Source organism: Ooceraea biroi, chromosome 5 (genome assembly GCF_003672135.1).
Source record: "Ooceraea biroi isolate clonal line C1 chromosome 5, Obir_v5.4, whole genome shotgun sequence".
In the NCBI taxonomy this organism is placed as follows: domain Eukaryota; kingdom Metazoa; phylum Arthropoda; class Insecta; order Hymenoptera; family Formicidae; genus Ooceraea; species Ooceraea biroi.
The window spans coordinates 5,754,765-5,771,867 of NC_039510.1; the positions used below are offsets into that span (position 1 = coordinate 5,754,765).

Genomic DNA, 17,103 nt, shown 5'->3' on the forward strand with positions numbered 1-17,103 from the left:
CGTGCCCCGAGAAGAGAGAGAAAATCGTAACGATCCCGATACGTCCCGAGATCGCCGCGAGTCTCTCGGCTCGTTTGCGCTGCTCTCGACATGGACAGACGAAGCGGAGGCCGGGTGACAGTTACGGATGGCGATGCGAGAATGCGCTCGCGGGAAAATTCAGGAGGACCCAAGGTGAGAAAGGGAAAGAGATAGAGAGAAAGTAGGGGAACAGGGAGAGAGAAAGAGAGAGATCGCGCGGTGAGAAGATCCGCACGTAGCCATCTTCTCATCGCGAGCGGGCTTACGATTTCGCGAGACGACAAAAGCCGAAATGTAGGTTGAATCATCCGACGCCACATAACAACGGCAGGCACTCGTCTCTCGCTTTTTCTTTTGCGTCTATCTTTCTCGGCCGGCAATTTGTCCTCCTCCTCTCTCTCTCTGTGTGTGTGTGTGTGTGTGTTCTCCCTAGTCCTAGTAATAAATATAAAAGTACCCCGGCGGGCCAACGGCGTGTTCGTACATAATCGTACAGTCGATAGTACCATGGTCGTTGCTTCGTCAGAAACCAGGGATGAAGGGGGTGCAAAAGGGAATGGGCGAGCGAGTTACGCGAAAGGGAGGCGCGGATAGGGCGCCGGTATATTATTTGGCGGGGCTCCAGCCGGCCGCGAGGCTCGCCTCGATGCTTTCATCTTAGGCACAGCCACCCTCTCTATCTCCCCGACCCCCTTTTTTCTATTCGTCGAACAAAAGGACGTTGCACACGAGCGAAACGCGGCGGACAGGTGAACCGTGGTGTATCGACGACGTTCTATTCCCCTCTCTTTCGCTCTACTTCTCTGCAGATTCTCTTGATTTTTACGTTCTCTTCCGTACGTGCTGATATGACGGTCCTGCTGATGGCTACTACCGCCGGCGGAATAAAGCCCGGAAACCCCTGTTCCGATTTAGGATCACGGTGTGGATTCGGAAGACACTCAGATATGTAGGTACATAATAAAGTGTGACATAAAATATTCGTTAAAAGAGATTTATATTTGATACACATATATATTTACTTTCTAAATTTTCTATTTGCGGATATTTGCTTTCATAAAATTCTGAAACGTTCTCCGATCGTCATTTTGGAAATAGGCAACGAAATTATGATCAGAAAGATGTCCGTGTTGCGATTCTAAATCTAAGAGTTTTACGGTATATTATTGTACTTTATCTAACAGTATCGTATTTTACTTTCCGCGCTTTAATAACACGACTGCAACGCGGACGTAGCGCGTAACTATCCATCGACGTTGTTAATTTCGAGGAGATCCGGGAATCTGGCGGCGTCTTGCATCGCCGAGTCCTCGCCGACGATCAACGCGGGCTGCGAGAGGCGGGGGACAGGGGGAGGAAGGAGGGAGCCCTCATCGAGGCCGTGTTACGTCCGGATTTCCGGGTTGCAGCGGGCGATGTTGATGCACCGCGCGCAGCATCGGCACGGGTAACCGGTGTGCGTGGTCGGGATGCATGTGCAGCGTGCGCTACGATTCGCATCGTCGAGCGAGCGCTCTCGATGAGGTGAACAGCGAGAGAGCGACAAGGAGAGAGAGAGAGAGAAAAAGAGAGACAGAGAGATCGGAGGGTGAGAGAAGGAGAGAGATCGAGAGATCGGGGGAGTAGAAGCGCAACCTCTGCGTGGGAACTGGAGCACTCCCCGCGTGCAGGGAATGCTTGGCGGTGAAGCGGCGACGAGGACGAGGGGGCACGAAGACGGAGACGACGATGACGATGAAGAGGAGGACCCCGAAGATGCGGTGGATGGCGGCAGCACGAGCAGCGGGGCACTCGCTCCATAAATCACGGAGAACCGGTAGTTTCCGCGCGCACAGTAGGTGGAACAATGTCCTTTCCGCGCGGCTACCGTGCGCGCGAGCGCGTGTATGGCTCTGTGTGCGTGTGCGTTTGTCTATGTGTGTGTATATCTGTGTGGATAGATGCGCCGTATCGCGTACACTCGACCCCGTGAATCGCGTCGATTCGCCGTGAAATCCGTTTCTCTCTTTCTCTTTCTCCTTCGTGGATCACGCGATAAAACGACCGAACGGATCGATTTATCTCATCACCGTCTCCGATGCCAAAGAGATCTCGGCTCAAACTCGCGGTTTACGTTTGACTTCAAGGTAGCGGAGAATAGCATACGATAGCGCAAGCATTTGAGAACGTTCATGATATTACAGTAAGGGCTGCTTGATGTGTGAATCGATAGCAAATGAGAGCCCGATATGGGACAAATGATGAACAAAATTGTCAGTACAAAAGTATCAGGAATAATATTTCGAAATTCGAATTCTGAAAATTTTTAGGTCCGTACCTTTTGTTTGTCTAGGTTAATCGCATTTCAAATCCCTATTTGCTCCATTTATATGAGGGTCGTTTGAGAGAGAGAGAGATAAGCTTTCAGAAAATATGTACGTATATATATATTAATATATACGTCAATTATCATGTCAGTTTGATATTAGTGCCACCATCTCATATATTTTTTAAGGACTTATCAAACGTTTCTCGTATTATTAACAGAGAAAGTTCATCTTCGAGTTCTAGAATAGGAGCCTCGAGAGACGATATAAGCGGAAGAACTTTTGTGGTTCCGCGATATTTAAGGGCTTCTACCTTGTTTCTCCAAGCTATTGCTTGCATATTCGATTAAGCTATCCTTCTCGAGATTCTCGGAACCAATCTTGAGCTATCTTGCTGCTGCACTATCTGGATTCTTGAAAGGATTTTCCGGCCGTTTTAATTTTCATAATTCATCACGAGATCAATCGCGCTCCGCCAAATTGCGATACACGACTCGCAGATTTTTGCGAGCCGCGCGCGCTTTCATTAACGAGAATATGCATCGCGCAGCGAGCATAACGGACAGTTCCGCACCGTGACGAAGCTGTCCGCTCCTGGTTTCGCTCGCGGGCCGAACACCCCCCCAGTCCTTCTCCGTTCGGTTTTTTCGCTTCTCGCTTCTCGCCGTCCCGGCGAGTTATTAATGACTGCGGAAACCGCCCCAAAGATCCCGAGCGTTCGCGCGCAGCCGCCGATCTGCTGCACGCGTGCGAGCGATACGCATTTTTTGACCGGTGCTGATGAATGGCGGCTGAACTGGAGCCGGAATGTTCTTGTCTCGGTGTTGCGGGGAGAATCCCATCGGTGCCCCATGGACGAGCGCTACCGCGGACACGCGGAATGATTTAATACGCTCGCGAGCGATTCGACGCGCTGCCGTGATCTACGGACGCCTCACGCCAGATCGAACGCGAGAACGGCGAAGATCCTCGCGAGGATCTTTCTGATCGGGAACGGGATCAAGATAAAGACAGGGCAGATTTATGGGAACGTATTTGTTGCTGACTCATGAAATGATCACATAAAAGCAAAAGCTCAATATAAAAAGAGATGTTGTATAGGAAAATACATTTTCAGATTTGGCGAAAATTTACTTAAAGTTAAATCAAAGTTCGCCACATGTCTCTTTTTGCGAATAATATAGCGCGATTAAGTATATCAAAATGAAGTTTCCCAGAGTCGCTTCACGCAGCATGCATGATGCACTCGACGACTTGTAAGATTTCGATCATTCGTAACGTTTCGATCATTCCGGACGCACTGAAGCGCGAACGAACGCGTCGAATTACCGTTAGTTTCTAGCATGTGAGAACTCGCGATTCGAATCGTTTATTCAGAAAACGATGCAGGTCTAATCGCGAAAATCTCTCCGAAACGATAGTTTGTAGCCAATCACTGTTCGTACCTTATTAAGAATCGTGAAGCTTTAGAATCGCATGTTAGAATTGGAGATATACTTCAAGTAAATTACCTCAACATTATCCGCAGAAAACAGTTTAGTAATTATTGAAGTACTGCAATTCAATTATATTGAGACATCAAAAACGCATGAACATTATTGCGGCTTTATCTTAATCTCAATGCAAATTAAAACATGCAAATGCAAACTGCAAAAAAAACATCGAAAGCATCGAAAAATCGTCGCTGTAAACTCGCGACGATGAAACGCATATAGCTACTAAGACATCTCTTGATTTAGCACAGCTGAGTTTCATAAAAAGAAACAAAAGAATTACAAACAACGAAGCTCGCGACGGATCAATGAATGTTCTTTTTCAAAGCATCGACGTCGGCCTGCAGCTCAGTGACCTTCCTCGCGAGTTCGCGTACATGCTCGCTCAAATCGGCCAGAGCGCGCGCCGAGTCGACAGTAACGAGTTTGCGATCGACACATCCTTGCAGAACAGCGTCATCGACATCGGCGTGCAACTCGTGCACGAGGCAATCCTCGATCAGCCTATCGTTGGCGCCCCAATCCTGGACGAAATGGATGTGGTTTTTGCCCAGGTACCACGTCATCGAAGGGCGGCATCGGTACAACCACGGATTGCCGGCGATGTGGATCCTCCTCAGCCTCGTCAGCCTGCGCAGCATGTCGGGCGGCAGGCAGAAGTTCAGCTCGTTGTACGCGATGTCCCAGTACTCCAGATTGGGCAGCAGATCGTACAATCGTGCGTCGATCTCGGCGATGCGATTGCGCCACGCGATCAGCGCTTCCAGGCTCGTCAGGTCTTGCAGCCAAGACGCGTCCAGCACGCGGATCCTGTTGCCGATCAGGCCCAGCACGCGCAGCCTGCCGAGACCGCGAAACGCGTTAGGCTCGATCTGCTCCACGCCGCATCCAGTGATATTGAGCTCCTCCAGGGTGGCGCCGTACGCGGAGAACGCGTCCGTTGGTATTGTCTTGATGCTGGAGTTCCTGATTTCGATGCCCACCGCGCCCACGGGTATTTGTAACTGTGTATACATATCAGAATATACATATCAGAATGTGATGTTACTACATCAGATAGTTTCTGGAAGCGTGAAAAGAGTAAAGATGGCAGTTAAAGCAATTTGACAATCCGCAGCTTTCTAATGATGTATGTATGATTGCGAAATCGGTGTGGAATGATAAATGCTTTTAGTCCTTAGATATAATGCGATTTGAATTTGGAATATATCATGGTGTAAAATATGCTTGCGCAACTGATAATAATAAAATATAAAGCTTTAGAAATACAGAAAATATAAAATAATACATAAATAATCTCCCTTAATTCTAACAAAAGATAGAAGTCTCTACGAGATAAAACAGGAAGGTTATTTAATGTTTCTAATCACAGGGGAGCTCCAGTAAAAGAGAGATTCGAATCTCGAATCGCGCGGGATGGTACCTGCAGATTTGTAAGACCTTCGCACTGGTACCAATCTTGACGTCCGTTCAAACCTGGTCGGCAATCGGCCGAACACGCGGCTAGAATCGTCGCGAGGACGAGCAATTCCAGGACACGCTTCATCGCGACGAGTCTTTCGGTGAGGTCTGAATACTGGTCGTTCTCGCATTCGCTTCTTATAGTCGATGTCAGGGTCATCTAGAGCATTATCGACGACATCGAGGAAAAATAACGACCAGCCAGGGAAGTACCGGACCATAAGATCGTAAATGTATTGCGACACATATGCTCTGTGCATTGCATATTAAACTATCGGCAGAGGATTCACGATATGTGGTCGATAGTTTCTTGGATATTTAATATAATAAAATAATTTCGAATTGATTTCATATTGAAATATGAATATTTAATATTAAATATAAAAGAAAACCGCGAATTTTGATACGTTAAATTGATAAAATAATACTTGAAATTTGTATATGTAAAATTTGTATAAGTATTTAATTTATTTTATATGAAATACATGTATTGATATATATATATATATTTATTTATTTATTTATTCCGTAAACAAGCATCTAATTTGTCGGCCACTTCTGGACCAGACGGAGATGAAGAAGCGTTCGGGGCATCGATTATAAAAATTCTCGTAGAGAGCCTCGTTTGCCTTGCATACAGTTTCTTCGTCCCGACGAGTGGATCGTCGACCGGATTGCCTATAGCATCCGTTCGATTTCTGGATACAGGCTTATTGCACGAATGGCGATAAAAGCTCGGGAGCCGGATAATTAGGGTGTCTCGCATTTATTTCTGATAATTTATTCGGCGCGAATGGTCCGCGTGATTGGAACCGGTTTTGCTTTGTGAAAAAGCTCGTGATGATTGCAATTCAATACACTTCTCCTATTAAGATCAGTCCGATGATGAATCGTCAACGCGCGTCGAATTGACGACTCAGAGAAATCACCGTGTCTTTAGCAGCGACGCGTCCTCGACATCCGCATTCCGAGGGAGAGGGATGATTTATCACTCGGGGCGACATTCACGACACACCGAGTTCCGTTCTCTCCCTTTCTAGACACCCTCCTACCTCGAACTTCCGTTTCGCGAATACTTTGTCGCGATAAGACTTATCGTGACATAGATACCGAGATACCTCAAGTATGACGCGTTAAGCGGCCGATGAAACTGCCACATAAAGATTTACTCGATTCTCTCGAGTACGACATTGTTACGACGTCGGCGCGACATGCGGTTTAACTTTCGTCATTTAATGGGTCGTACTGGAGTTTTGCAAACCTCTGTCTACGAGGCTCTTGTAGCACTTGCTTTGTAGCTTGCAATTTACTTTTGTCCTTCCTTTCTCACGTACATCAAACGTCCACGAAACGGAAAACAGTATCGTTAAATAGCGATGAGGTGTCAATGTCGAGACATTCTCCGATGGATTAAAGCACGGGAGGGAGGCTGCTGGATTATGTCACACGTAACTATCGTTCCCGTAATTACGGGGTTTGGGGGACAGCTTTTGGCACTTTCGTGTAATGTCTTCATGACGCGCGGTGACCGTGCACGGCCCGCGGCAGGATTTGCGAGCATAATGACTCGCGCGCTCGCTATGATCGAAATATTAAAGGAACCCCCCGTTCGCGCGATAATGCCTACGTGCTTTACAGACGTTAAGCTGTGGCCCGCGTGAATTGCACGGTGCCACCGCATAATAATAAAGCCCGTTGGTTGGCTGGTTGGTCGGACGGTCATTTCGATCGCTTTCTCGCGTAGCCAACCGATCTGATGGCGTATCCGTATGGTTCACACGCCGTGCATATATATATGCGCATTTGTCATCCCCCGTGCGGGAATAAAGGCACGCGCGCGCAGATGCGTATCTCTAATGACACACCTACGAAACGTACGGAGCACGCACGTACGTTCACCTCCGCGAAATGCGATCTCGCAATTAAACAGCCAGAAAATTGTCGCGCGTTGGATTATCACGTCGTGTTAAACTGTCACGTATAATTAGACGCAACTCAGACGTGTTTCAATTAATAAATCTCAGAGGAAGAGGCAAACGTGCTCGGTCACCAATCATCAGCAGGATGCAGTTGCAAAGTCGGAGCCAGACGTTCGTCATAAATATACGTAGAACGAGCGATTGCAAAATTAGGACTGTCTGCTTGTCGGATGTAGATCAAAAGTCTCGAATTACAGTCATCTCCGAATAGATTCGGCTTCCTGGTACCCCTCGTTCATGATAACGATGCATTGCGGGACCGATATGTCGCGCACGCCGGAAGAAGTACAACGCGAGGTCGAAGGAAGGTGTTAACGGGGAAGAGAGTACGCGAGGTACATGTACGGCGACAGGTACATGCGAACCCAGCCGCACACGTACACTGGTGCATATAAGACCATACATACGCTGCCGGCACGACGGCAAATCGTAATGCCGTAATAATGGATGCACTACCAGCAACAGTTGTCCAGCGGCGTGAAGGGTCCGAGGGGCAAAGGGAGCAGTAAAAGGGGGGTTGAAATGGGTGGAAAAGCCGCGGTGGAAGGACGGGTTAGAAGAGAGAGAGAGAGAGAGAGAGAGAGGGAACTAAAGGGTGCCACCGGTCTCTCCCACGCGAATGCGGACGTCCCGCTTCCGAGCGCGAAGCTACGCAATTTGCGTGTAAATATTTCCGCCGGCTTTTACACGGTCGGCGCGTGTACATTCCGTGCTCCCTCGCGCGGAGTACATAGAACTCTCGGGTACATAGAATGAGCGAGCTAGCGAGCGAGCGAGCGCGGTGTACCAAGAGGGTCTCCGTGTCCTCCTCGCCAAGCGTTTTGCAAACTCGCACGAGCTCGCGTATGCACGCACAGCGGAATGCATAATTTATCGAATACGCCGCGCGGTTTTACGCCCGCTCGATAGTCGCGCTCGATTAGTCGCGGCGGGGGTCACGGAAAAGTCGCCGGTAATCGCCCAGGCCCGAGATAAGCACCGTCAGACACCGTACGGAGCGGAATCGCGGAATCCGCTTGCGCCGATAACGGCGCGTTAATCACCGCCGTCGTGTGTTCTCCCTGTTTGCATAATCGTCGGTTATTAATGCGTTCTTCGCACACATGCACATGCAAAGAGGCGGCCGTCCCGTTCAGTATTGTGCGAGACCCGACGAGACCTCCTCGCCGATCTTATTTTCGAAGCCGATGCGCCGATAAGCTTCTCCATCTCGCGCGCGACCTTTTTGCAAGATTGCAAGTTGCGGGTTTCCGCGGACCGCGAGAGCGCCGATAACACACTCGCCCGACACGATCAATAAGTTACGACGGAGATATTAGATACGTCGACGAAAAATGTCTACGCTCGCGAGTAAATCCGCGCGGCCAATCGCGCGAGTATACCCGCGTCGCGAAACGATTCGCGTGTCGGCGAACGGCGGCGCATTAACCGGCCGTCCGCCCTGTAATCGCAGAAAAGCGACGTTTAAGCGACCGCTTTCAGCGTTATTCCTTTTACGTTTATTACGTTCATAACGAGCGCGGGGAGGGAACGCAAAATTGCCGACGACGACGATGTCGGCAGTCGCCGATAAGGCCCGGAGGAGCGTATCAACGCCGATCGCGCCGTCCCGTCGACATTTCGCTCGCTTGGTCTAGGTTGCGCTCTTCGTCGGCCCAGACAAATGTTTATGTTCACGGGGGTGGGCGATCAGGGGGGGCTGGCGAGATACGTTAACGCGGATACGCGTTAAACTGATACGCGACGGCGGCGTTACGAAACGATACGTCGGCGGTGGTGGCGGCGGTGGTGCACCAACTATATGGCGTCGTAAACGAGTCCCGGTGCGGCGGCGTGCGGAGCAGTAAACCCCGTCTGTGCCGACGCGCACGTGCGCTGGATGCACGTGCGTGTTGCCCCGGATGTAGAGAAACGCACCGAGGAACGATACGAGTGCAAAGAAGCGCAAAGTCCGATGAAATTCTGATTCGCGGATTCGCGATGCGTTTTCATCGCGACGCTTGATCGTCAAATCAAAGGGGGCTGGGGAACAGGAAAAGGGTAAAGAAGAATTGCACCCCATGTTCTCAGCGAGTCATATTACTCGGAAAATTCAGATACTTGAAGAGAGAAAGAGAGAGGTTCGAAGAAGAAAATTTTAAGTGATTGCTATATTTGTCCTCGATTTTCTCTCGAACGATGATGCATCGCGCAAGTAATAAATATCTTCCGTGACTGGTTATTTGATTGCCGATCCTGCTTTCGACGCTGCTCGCGCAGTTGTGCCAGCAGTCGCCGGAAACTAATGCGGAAAGTTGCGCGCGCGGGCGCGCGTTTACACGAAAATGGATTATTGGAAAAGCGTTCAAGAGCGCTTAAGAATTTCGGCGGCGCGCCGCATGGTGCACGACGAGTAAAACGAGGATGACGGGAGACGCGATAACGGTTGCGAGAGAACCCTGTCATCCACGATGTGCGAGACCGGCTTACGCGATTCAGAATTAATCGTGTAGTACTCCGAACTTTGCGCTCGCAATTAATGTACCTACTATTACAAAATTACCTTGTACAAAGTCAGATTTTTAACAGAAACAATTGTCACTTCCTGTGACGCGAATAGTTGTTATTCTGAAAATCGTCAATAACAGTCAACACAATGTCGCGTATTTCATCTCGACAGTATAGTAATAAGCTGTACATTTGTTTGTAAATTCCGAGTCGTCCCTATTATGTCTGCTCTGGACACACGTGTGCTTTTATTATTTAGTGCTTTACATTTTCACGTGCAACATTTTCTCGCGAATCAATAACGCGTTGCTAAATTTACTAATCGACTGGCAAGCATGAAATCGTGCAGTGGAAAAATGATGTGAGGTACGCGAGGGAGGTAGCCGCGTACTCGAGGAACGCGATTTTATCTTTTTACTTCTCGCCCAAGGATGCCTCTCACCGCTCGGGCGAGGGGGATGCTCGCGCCCTTGTGCATCCCGCGCGGACTCTGCCGTTCGCATTATGATAGGCGGTAATTACGCGCGGCATTAATTAGCCGTTTGATATATGACTTTAACGTGTGGCGCAGGGAGGAAGGCCCGAAGCATACGGATCATTAAGTGCACGTACATACGCATCGCCGTAGCTTTGCATTCCACGTGCGCATCTATCGCGTAACCTGTAGCAGGCCACACGATACCCCGCTTATGGGGCACCACATCGTCGTGCATGTGCGCACGTATCCGTGGCTAAAATTATGGGAATTCGTGGTAGCGTAAGTCACAGAGCCGAGTCGAGCTCGACTCCAGGACCGCCCAGATTCTTTTGGTTTTACAAGCGCAATCGAGATGTTTTCATGCTTATGAAAGTTATGGAAACAGAAAGTACTTGGTGCTTGGAAACCTGCGTGACCCGCGCACGAACTTGCAGACAACGAATTTCACATGTAAAAATTGGAATGTGCGAATTGAAAAGGATACGTTACTTTGATGACGTGCACGTTCTTTCCATTGATCGAGAACAGGCTGATGAAGATTCAACTTCTGAAATTAATCTTTTTGAAGATTCACAATGCGACTGCGTAATGGAGACACCGTGCTATAAACGCGAACGACGACCTGCATCTCTGAAGGGAGAAAGTATTAAAGAACGAAGCCTTTTCTGGATCTTTCTCGCGAGGGGGATCCTCGCGTTTCCCGACTCGCTGCGTTCGCTCGTCGTCGCGCACGCGAGGCATTTTTCATGTCTTGCGTCTTCAGCCCTTGCTCCCTTCAGCCCTTCAGCCCCGGAGACTCCTTCGCTCGATCTGCCGCCTCGTCGTGCGCCTTTTTCTTCCTTTCTCTCTCTCTCTCTTTCTCTCGCTCGCTTCGTTCTTCCTTCGCGATGCGCCGCGAGAGCTGTAAACAACTCGGATGCCCCTCCTGGAAACATCCCCATAAAGTACGTTTTATCTATCGTAAATCGATGGAGCGGCGTATTTCACCGGCGCTCTGTTATACAATGCGGCTCAATTAATGCCAAACCGTTGCCCTGATTTATTTCTTAACTCGGCCGTGCCGCCGCCGCCGCCGCCGACGCCGACGATCGGCTGCATCGCGATAATCTACGCCCCTTATACGGTATACGATCGACCGTGAACCACTCGCTAAAGGATCGCATGGTAGTTGGTCGGTTCACGCGGTGAACGCTTAAACGTGTTTAAACCACCGCTGCCCGTCCGCACATCGATCGTTGATCTTTCAATGAACGACTTATGTTAATATGCTTCGCACACGTCGTTTCTGACCCTTCAATCACAGTAGTGACTATAAATCGATAGAGTTGACGATTGGAGTTGTCGGGATGATGTAACAGCGTTTTACAAGAGCGTGCCCAAAGGATAATTACATCTAATTAGAGTTAATTTATAATTAGCTAATTAAGGAATTTTATTACATTCTCCTGAGTCTCATTTCGGTCGATTTTCAATGAATATTATTATTTTATTGATGTAATAAATTCTTTGAAACTAAAATATCTATTGCAGACATTATTCTTGATTTTCTGCGAACACGCGGGTGTCTCGTACGCGTCGGAAATGCGCCGAGGCAAGCTGACTCTCTTTCGAATCTTGCGCTTCTTGCGTTACTTGGTAGTCGCGAATCACGCGGCAGGGAGGTAAGAAAGGCGGCCGCGCACGGAGCTAACGCGTCTGCGAAATTTGAGCCGCGAAATGCACGAGCGGCAAGAACCGAGGACCGCGTCACCGCCAACTCCGACTTCGCAGAATCCGGCAAACAATGAGACGATACCCGGAACGGACGGTATTCCTTCAATAGCGAGACCGCGGGCGCCCAGCACCCGACGTTGCATTAGTTTCCATTATTCCGGCCATTGTTCCGCGCGAACTCGTCCCGTTCCCCGCCGCATCTTCGCCAGCCCTTCTCGCAGCTTCCGGTGGTTGCGCGACCTGCAAGACAACGACGACGACGATGACGATGACGACTCGGAAGTCTTTGAGCTTCCCAGAAAGCCAAGTCGTGCAAAGATAACCGAATGCGCGAATGTCGCGAATGCCGACTCAGGCAACTCGCCGAGCGATGAACGCACCTCGCTTCAATTTCACTGCTTAATGCCGCGTCGCGCGTTTAACTCGAGACAAATTGACTGCGGATACGTGGGGGACGGAACTGCCGCAAGTTGCATAATGTATCCGACACCCGAAAGAATGTACAACGCGATCCCATTCCTGTGTCACGCCGCTTGAATCATCGGAGCTGCCAGGTCTCCCTTTCTCTCTGACAGGCCGGGAAAGGCGTCGCTGTCCATTCCGACATCGTTTCCCGTGTTCTTCCGACGCTACACACGTAAACGTGCGTCGGCCGCGCTTAACCGCACAGCCTCCGCAAAACCGCGAGCAATCGCCTTAACCGCGCCCCGAACTCTCGCGTACGCGGCGGTTTCCATGGGGCGATGTCAGTCGCAGGCGGCGGTTATGGCGCCGTGACGTCTTCCTCGCGGATGCGAGAGAGCGCACAGACGCGCCTCTCGCGCGATAATAACTCACGAGTGACGCGGCGTTACCTATTCCCCGCAACAATCCCGCCGTCTGCGAGAGAGATTAATTTAATTCACCGCGGATAACGCGCGTTGCGAAAACGCGCCCGCGGAAGCCTCCTCCGAGGCGGAGGAGGTCAGATCCAATCGTTACGTCGCGACGAGATCGAGACAAATATGTCAGATGTGTCTTTTATCGAGAAACGATCAATTATTTAATTAAGAGCTATAAATACTTCGCTTCTGTCGGAAGCTGGTTATATACAGACTAATTCTTAAGTCAGCAAACAATCGTAGGAAAAATGTGCTCCGTAATGAAGAGCATTGAACTAACAGTGATTTAAAGATTTTAAAGGAACTGCATCGTGCGATTATTAATTCTTATGCTTAAAATTAATGCACAGTTTACATAAGTAAACTGTGCATTAATCTCTTTTTCGTAATTACACTTTCGATTAAGTTCTCCTTTATATAAATAAAGGAGAACTTAATCGAAAGTGTAATTACGAAAAAGAGATTAAATATTAAAAAATGCTGAATACGTTATTTCACATATTACAGAATTTTTAATATATAAGTATGCAATTAATTTTTCCTCTTTAATAAAAATTTAGTGATTGGAGAGAGAACATATTCAATGGAATCGAATTTTTCATTGTTTCGCAAAAGTTCTCCGATTTTTCGTCGTCGCTTTCGTCGAAGACGTGCAGCAGCAGCAGCCCGATTCTCGTATCCGGTTTCCCCGATTATGCACGCGGAAAGTCGACGAAAAGGGACTCGGAGGAATCCGAACGAAGCTCGAATAGGTTCGCGCGAGAGCAGTCGAGGGTGAACGCACTCCGCGGGGATATTCCGCGGGATCGCGCGCGATTAGTATCGCGGCGGGAACAACAAACACTTTGCGCGTTACGACCGTTGGCAATCGCGAGGCGATAGGATTGCTCTTTAATCTCGATCGGGAATCTTCTCTCCTGCGCTCCTCTCCATTCTCCCCCTCCGCGCAGTCGTCTTCTGGTGTAGACTTGGTATGTTCTCTCTAAAAACGCTTCTTCCCTTCGCGGTCGGGCCGCGGCGAGCTGCGTGGGAAATCGCGGGCGACTGGTAATTTCTCCGGCCTGATTCTGCTGGCGGTGCACGCGGATTATCTACAGCATCCCGGCTCGAGATATATAGACACGCTGTGCGCCGCGCTCGTGCACACAGCCGCGAAGAGATCGGGCTCGCGGCCTCACGATTCAACGTGTCGGTCCGCGCCGGTCGAGGGAGGCCAACCCGTCGTTTGCGCGAACAAGAAAGGCAGGATTATCGTCGCGAGTTTCCAATTAATCGGGCGGACGATCGAACGAGCCGAAACCGTCGCTGAGAATTACGCGGCGATCCGCGTCCGCTTCGTGGAGCGAGAATCGCTCGCGTCACGCTTGCCCGTATTCGCGAAGGAGCACAGTTACGATCGCGGAAGACACCGGTTACGATCGAAGGACCAATTGAGACGAGATCGGGAACGGGAGGTTCGGTAAACAGGGATACGAATGGTCGCGAATGAGACGCGTGGGAATAGACGAGAGTTCCGAGTGCAACGACGACGACGACGCGGTCGGCGGGATCGGTCGCGGGATTCGGCGTCGCTTTTCGGCCTCTCTCGCGTTGCCTCTCGGTCTTCGTCACTTTTTCGCAAAAACCCTCGCGCTGGATGGAGGGTCACGATCTCGGCGAACCGGGGGATTGGTATCCCGCTGTTGCTGCACGCTCGAGAAGGTGTCTCGTATCTACGTCCATCGCTAAACAGCCCGAGCGTGAAATCAGACCAGCGATCTCCCGCTCTCTCTCTCTCTCTTCCTCCCTTTCTTCGTTCGTTCCCTCTTTCCTCTCTCTCTCGCCCCTTTCTTCCCATCCGCTTCCCCGTGGCTCTCGCGTAAGCTCACTCATTCCTTCTCCCTTTCTCCCTTCTTCTCTTCTTACTCTTTAATTTTCACCGGAAACCCCGAACGACCGCCATTATCCGTACCGTAGAAGATCCCGGGCGCTCGTCGAAAATCGCGTTTCGTAGGTAAGCCTCCACGGAGGGAAAATGGAGCTCAGCGGCAGCGCGACGCGGGGATAAAAAGAAATTTTCTTCCTTCGTCCCGGTATCCCCGGCGAAGTTTCCCGCAAATTTATGCTAGATTGCACGCAGTTATTCGTACCACGGGTACGATCTTTTATACTCGCGCTTTACTTCATCGGTCGGTGCAGCACGGTGGACCAACTGGTAACGTTGATACCTGCTTGCTGGGAAAATTCGATCGAACGTCTTATTCCTCTTGCGAGTAGCTCGAATCATTCAGATGCAACATCGTTAAAAATCATTGCAAATAAGTCTTCGAATTCCTGGACCACGATCAAGATAGATTGAAATGTGAACGTCATGGTGAACCTTTAGTCGGCGATTTCGTGGCGATTTAAATGCCTAGAGTACCAAGCTACACTTCTTTCGCCAATCTTTGGAGTCTTGTGGCGTCAAGTCGAATCAATATTTGCCGAGATTCATTCGCGCGCGTCGAACAAGAGGTGGCGGTGGCGGACACGAGGGGGTGGGAAAACGTTGCGGGAGGGCGACGAACGAACGACTCCTCGAGCGAATCGCGCTTCAGGCGCGGCTAAACCGGATATCGGAAAGCCGACGGTAATTTGATTCCCACGTGTACCCCACCGAGCGCGCGCGCCGGTACCCTCGGAAAAATTATTCCGGATACGTTGCCGCCCGAGGATGAGAGGACAACGACAACTACGACAACGACGTTTCGTGTCTTCCTCTCCCTTTCTCTCTCCCGCCTCTCGTTTCCTCTTTTTCTCGCTGAAACGACAGGCTTCATATAAAAAGGCATCGCCGTCTCCTCCGGAGCCCCCCTTGGGGGGCAAGCAACGCTCGTCGTATGACGAGCAAGCGTCACGTTTGCGGCAAACGACGCGCATGGCACAGCTGGAGCCTCCGCATAGAGACCCTACGTGCGGCTACGTCCTATCGCGCCATATGCGTTGCACCCTCCTCTTCTCCTCCTGCTGCCCGCGGTACCCTCCTGCCGCGCAGTGGCTTGCATCCCTCACGCTCGCGCCGTAAAGCCACGTAATACTCTTCGGAACCTGGGGAACCGTCGAACCGGGCGAATGGGGCACGTTCGCGGACGCGTAGCCCGCAATTGTCGCGGCAGCTATCCTCGGCAGTCTCCCAACCCTCCCTCCCGCCACCCTCTACAACTCCTCCTGTCCATGCTGATGTTGATGCGTTGCACGTACGTACGGAGACGTGGGAGCGCGCACGTGCGTACAGCCCGTGTACGTAGGCGCGCGTCTTCGTGGAGAGGCAACCCGGAGGACGCGGTCGAGCGAGGTCCCTGATCTGCTTCGATCCGCAGAAAGCCAAGGACCAACGTTACGATAGTTACGATTGTTTCTGTCTCTCTTCCCTCCTTTCACGTCTTTTCCATCTCATCGGTGCGTCCACGTGTTCGCGCGCAAACGACCGCACCGCGAAGTCACCCTATAAGTTTACTTTCGATCTTTCCTCTTCCTGAGGACGGGGGACCATCTCTAATAAAATATCCTGCATCTAGCGTAGTGCGTATTGTGTGGCTCGGTATCACGTACTTACGCGCATCCACGTTTCACGAGCGTGAAAGCGGAGAGGCAGAGGAGACGCTCGCGGGACACCGGAGAAAAGTCTCGTCGTCTCTCTCCATCGTCGTCCGTCTCTTTCGAGATCTCGCATCTCCCTCGTCCGTCGTTCGGTCTCGTTCGCTCGCAAGCCGAACGGCCGAGGGAGGAACGGGAGTAAGGCAGGGTAGATAACCCTGCATCCTAGTGCTAAGATAACCTGACTTGACCCGCGGGTCCTCCTTGCTGAATAATTACGGGGAAGCCCCGCGCATCTCTCGCTCTCTCCCTCTCTCGTCTATTGCCGCCTCTTGCTCTCGCCCACCCACCTCCTCCTCATCGTCCTCCCTCTCGTCCGCCGCCGCCTCCTCTCTGTCCCCTTTCTTGGTGCATGAAGGCAGCGGGAGACCTGAACCTGGTGGCTCTTAGCGATGGTATCGACCTGCGGAGAGTCTTTGCCTCCCCCTGGCCCTCCTCTTTCCAAACCAAGTCGACCCCCTTGCCCACCGCCACCTCCTCCTCCTCCACCTTCTCCTCATCCTCCTTCTGCTTCCCGCATCGCCGTCTCGCCCTTCGTCCCCCCGCCGCATCACGGCCTCGCCCGTCCCCCTTGGGCATTCTAACGCCCGCCACGGCAAGGGTTGCTCCGTGACTGCTCCTTAGGTCCACAGGATCGAAGGCAGAAGGAACAGGAGAGGAGACGGTGGC

At 50.8% G+C, this 17,103-nt stretch overlaps 1 protein-coding gene across 4 annotated transcripts in view; it reads right to left on the reverse strand.

Moving 5' to 3' along the window:
• Positions 1 to 1,001: 1,001 nt before the first annotated feature.
• Positions 1,002 to 17,103, reverse strand: part of LOC105287554 (slit homolog 2 protein) — a 74,270-nt gene continuing 58,168 nt past the window's right edge. Inside the window, exons 1-2 of one of the 4 annotated variants that reach the window (XM_011353164.3) lie at positions 5,244 to 5,665; positions 1,002 to 4,824 (exon numbers count right to left, since the gene is read on the reverse strand). In XM_011353164.3, coding sequence (XP_011351466.1) covers positions 4,126 to 4,824; positions 5,244 to 5,441 — 897 coding nt within the window. In that variant the 5' untranslated portion in view covers positions 5,442 to 5,665 and the 3' untranslated portion in view covers positions 1,002 to 4,125. Of the gene's footprint in view, positions 4,825 to 5,243; positions 5,666 to 17,103 lie in introns of those variants that run through there. The other 3 variants (XM_026969955.1, XM_011353165.3, XR_003406579.1) reach the window with 3 other exon arrangements.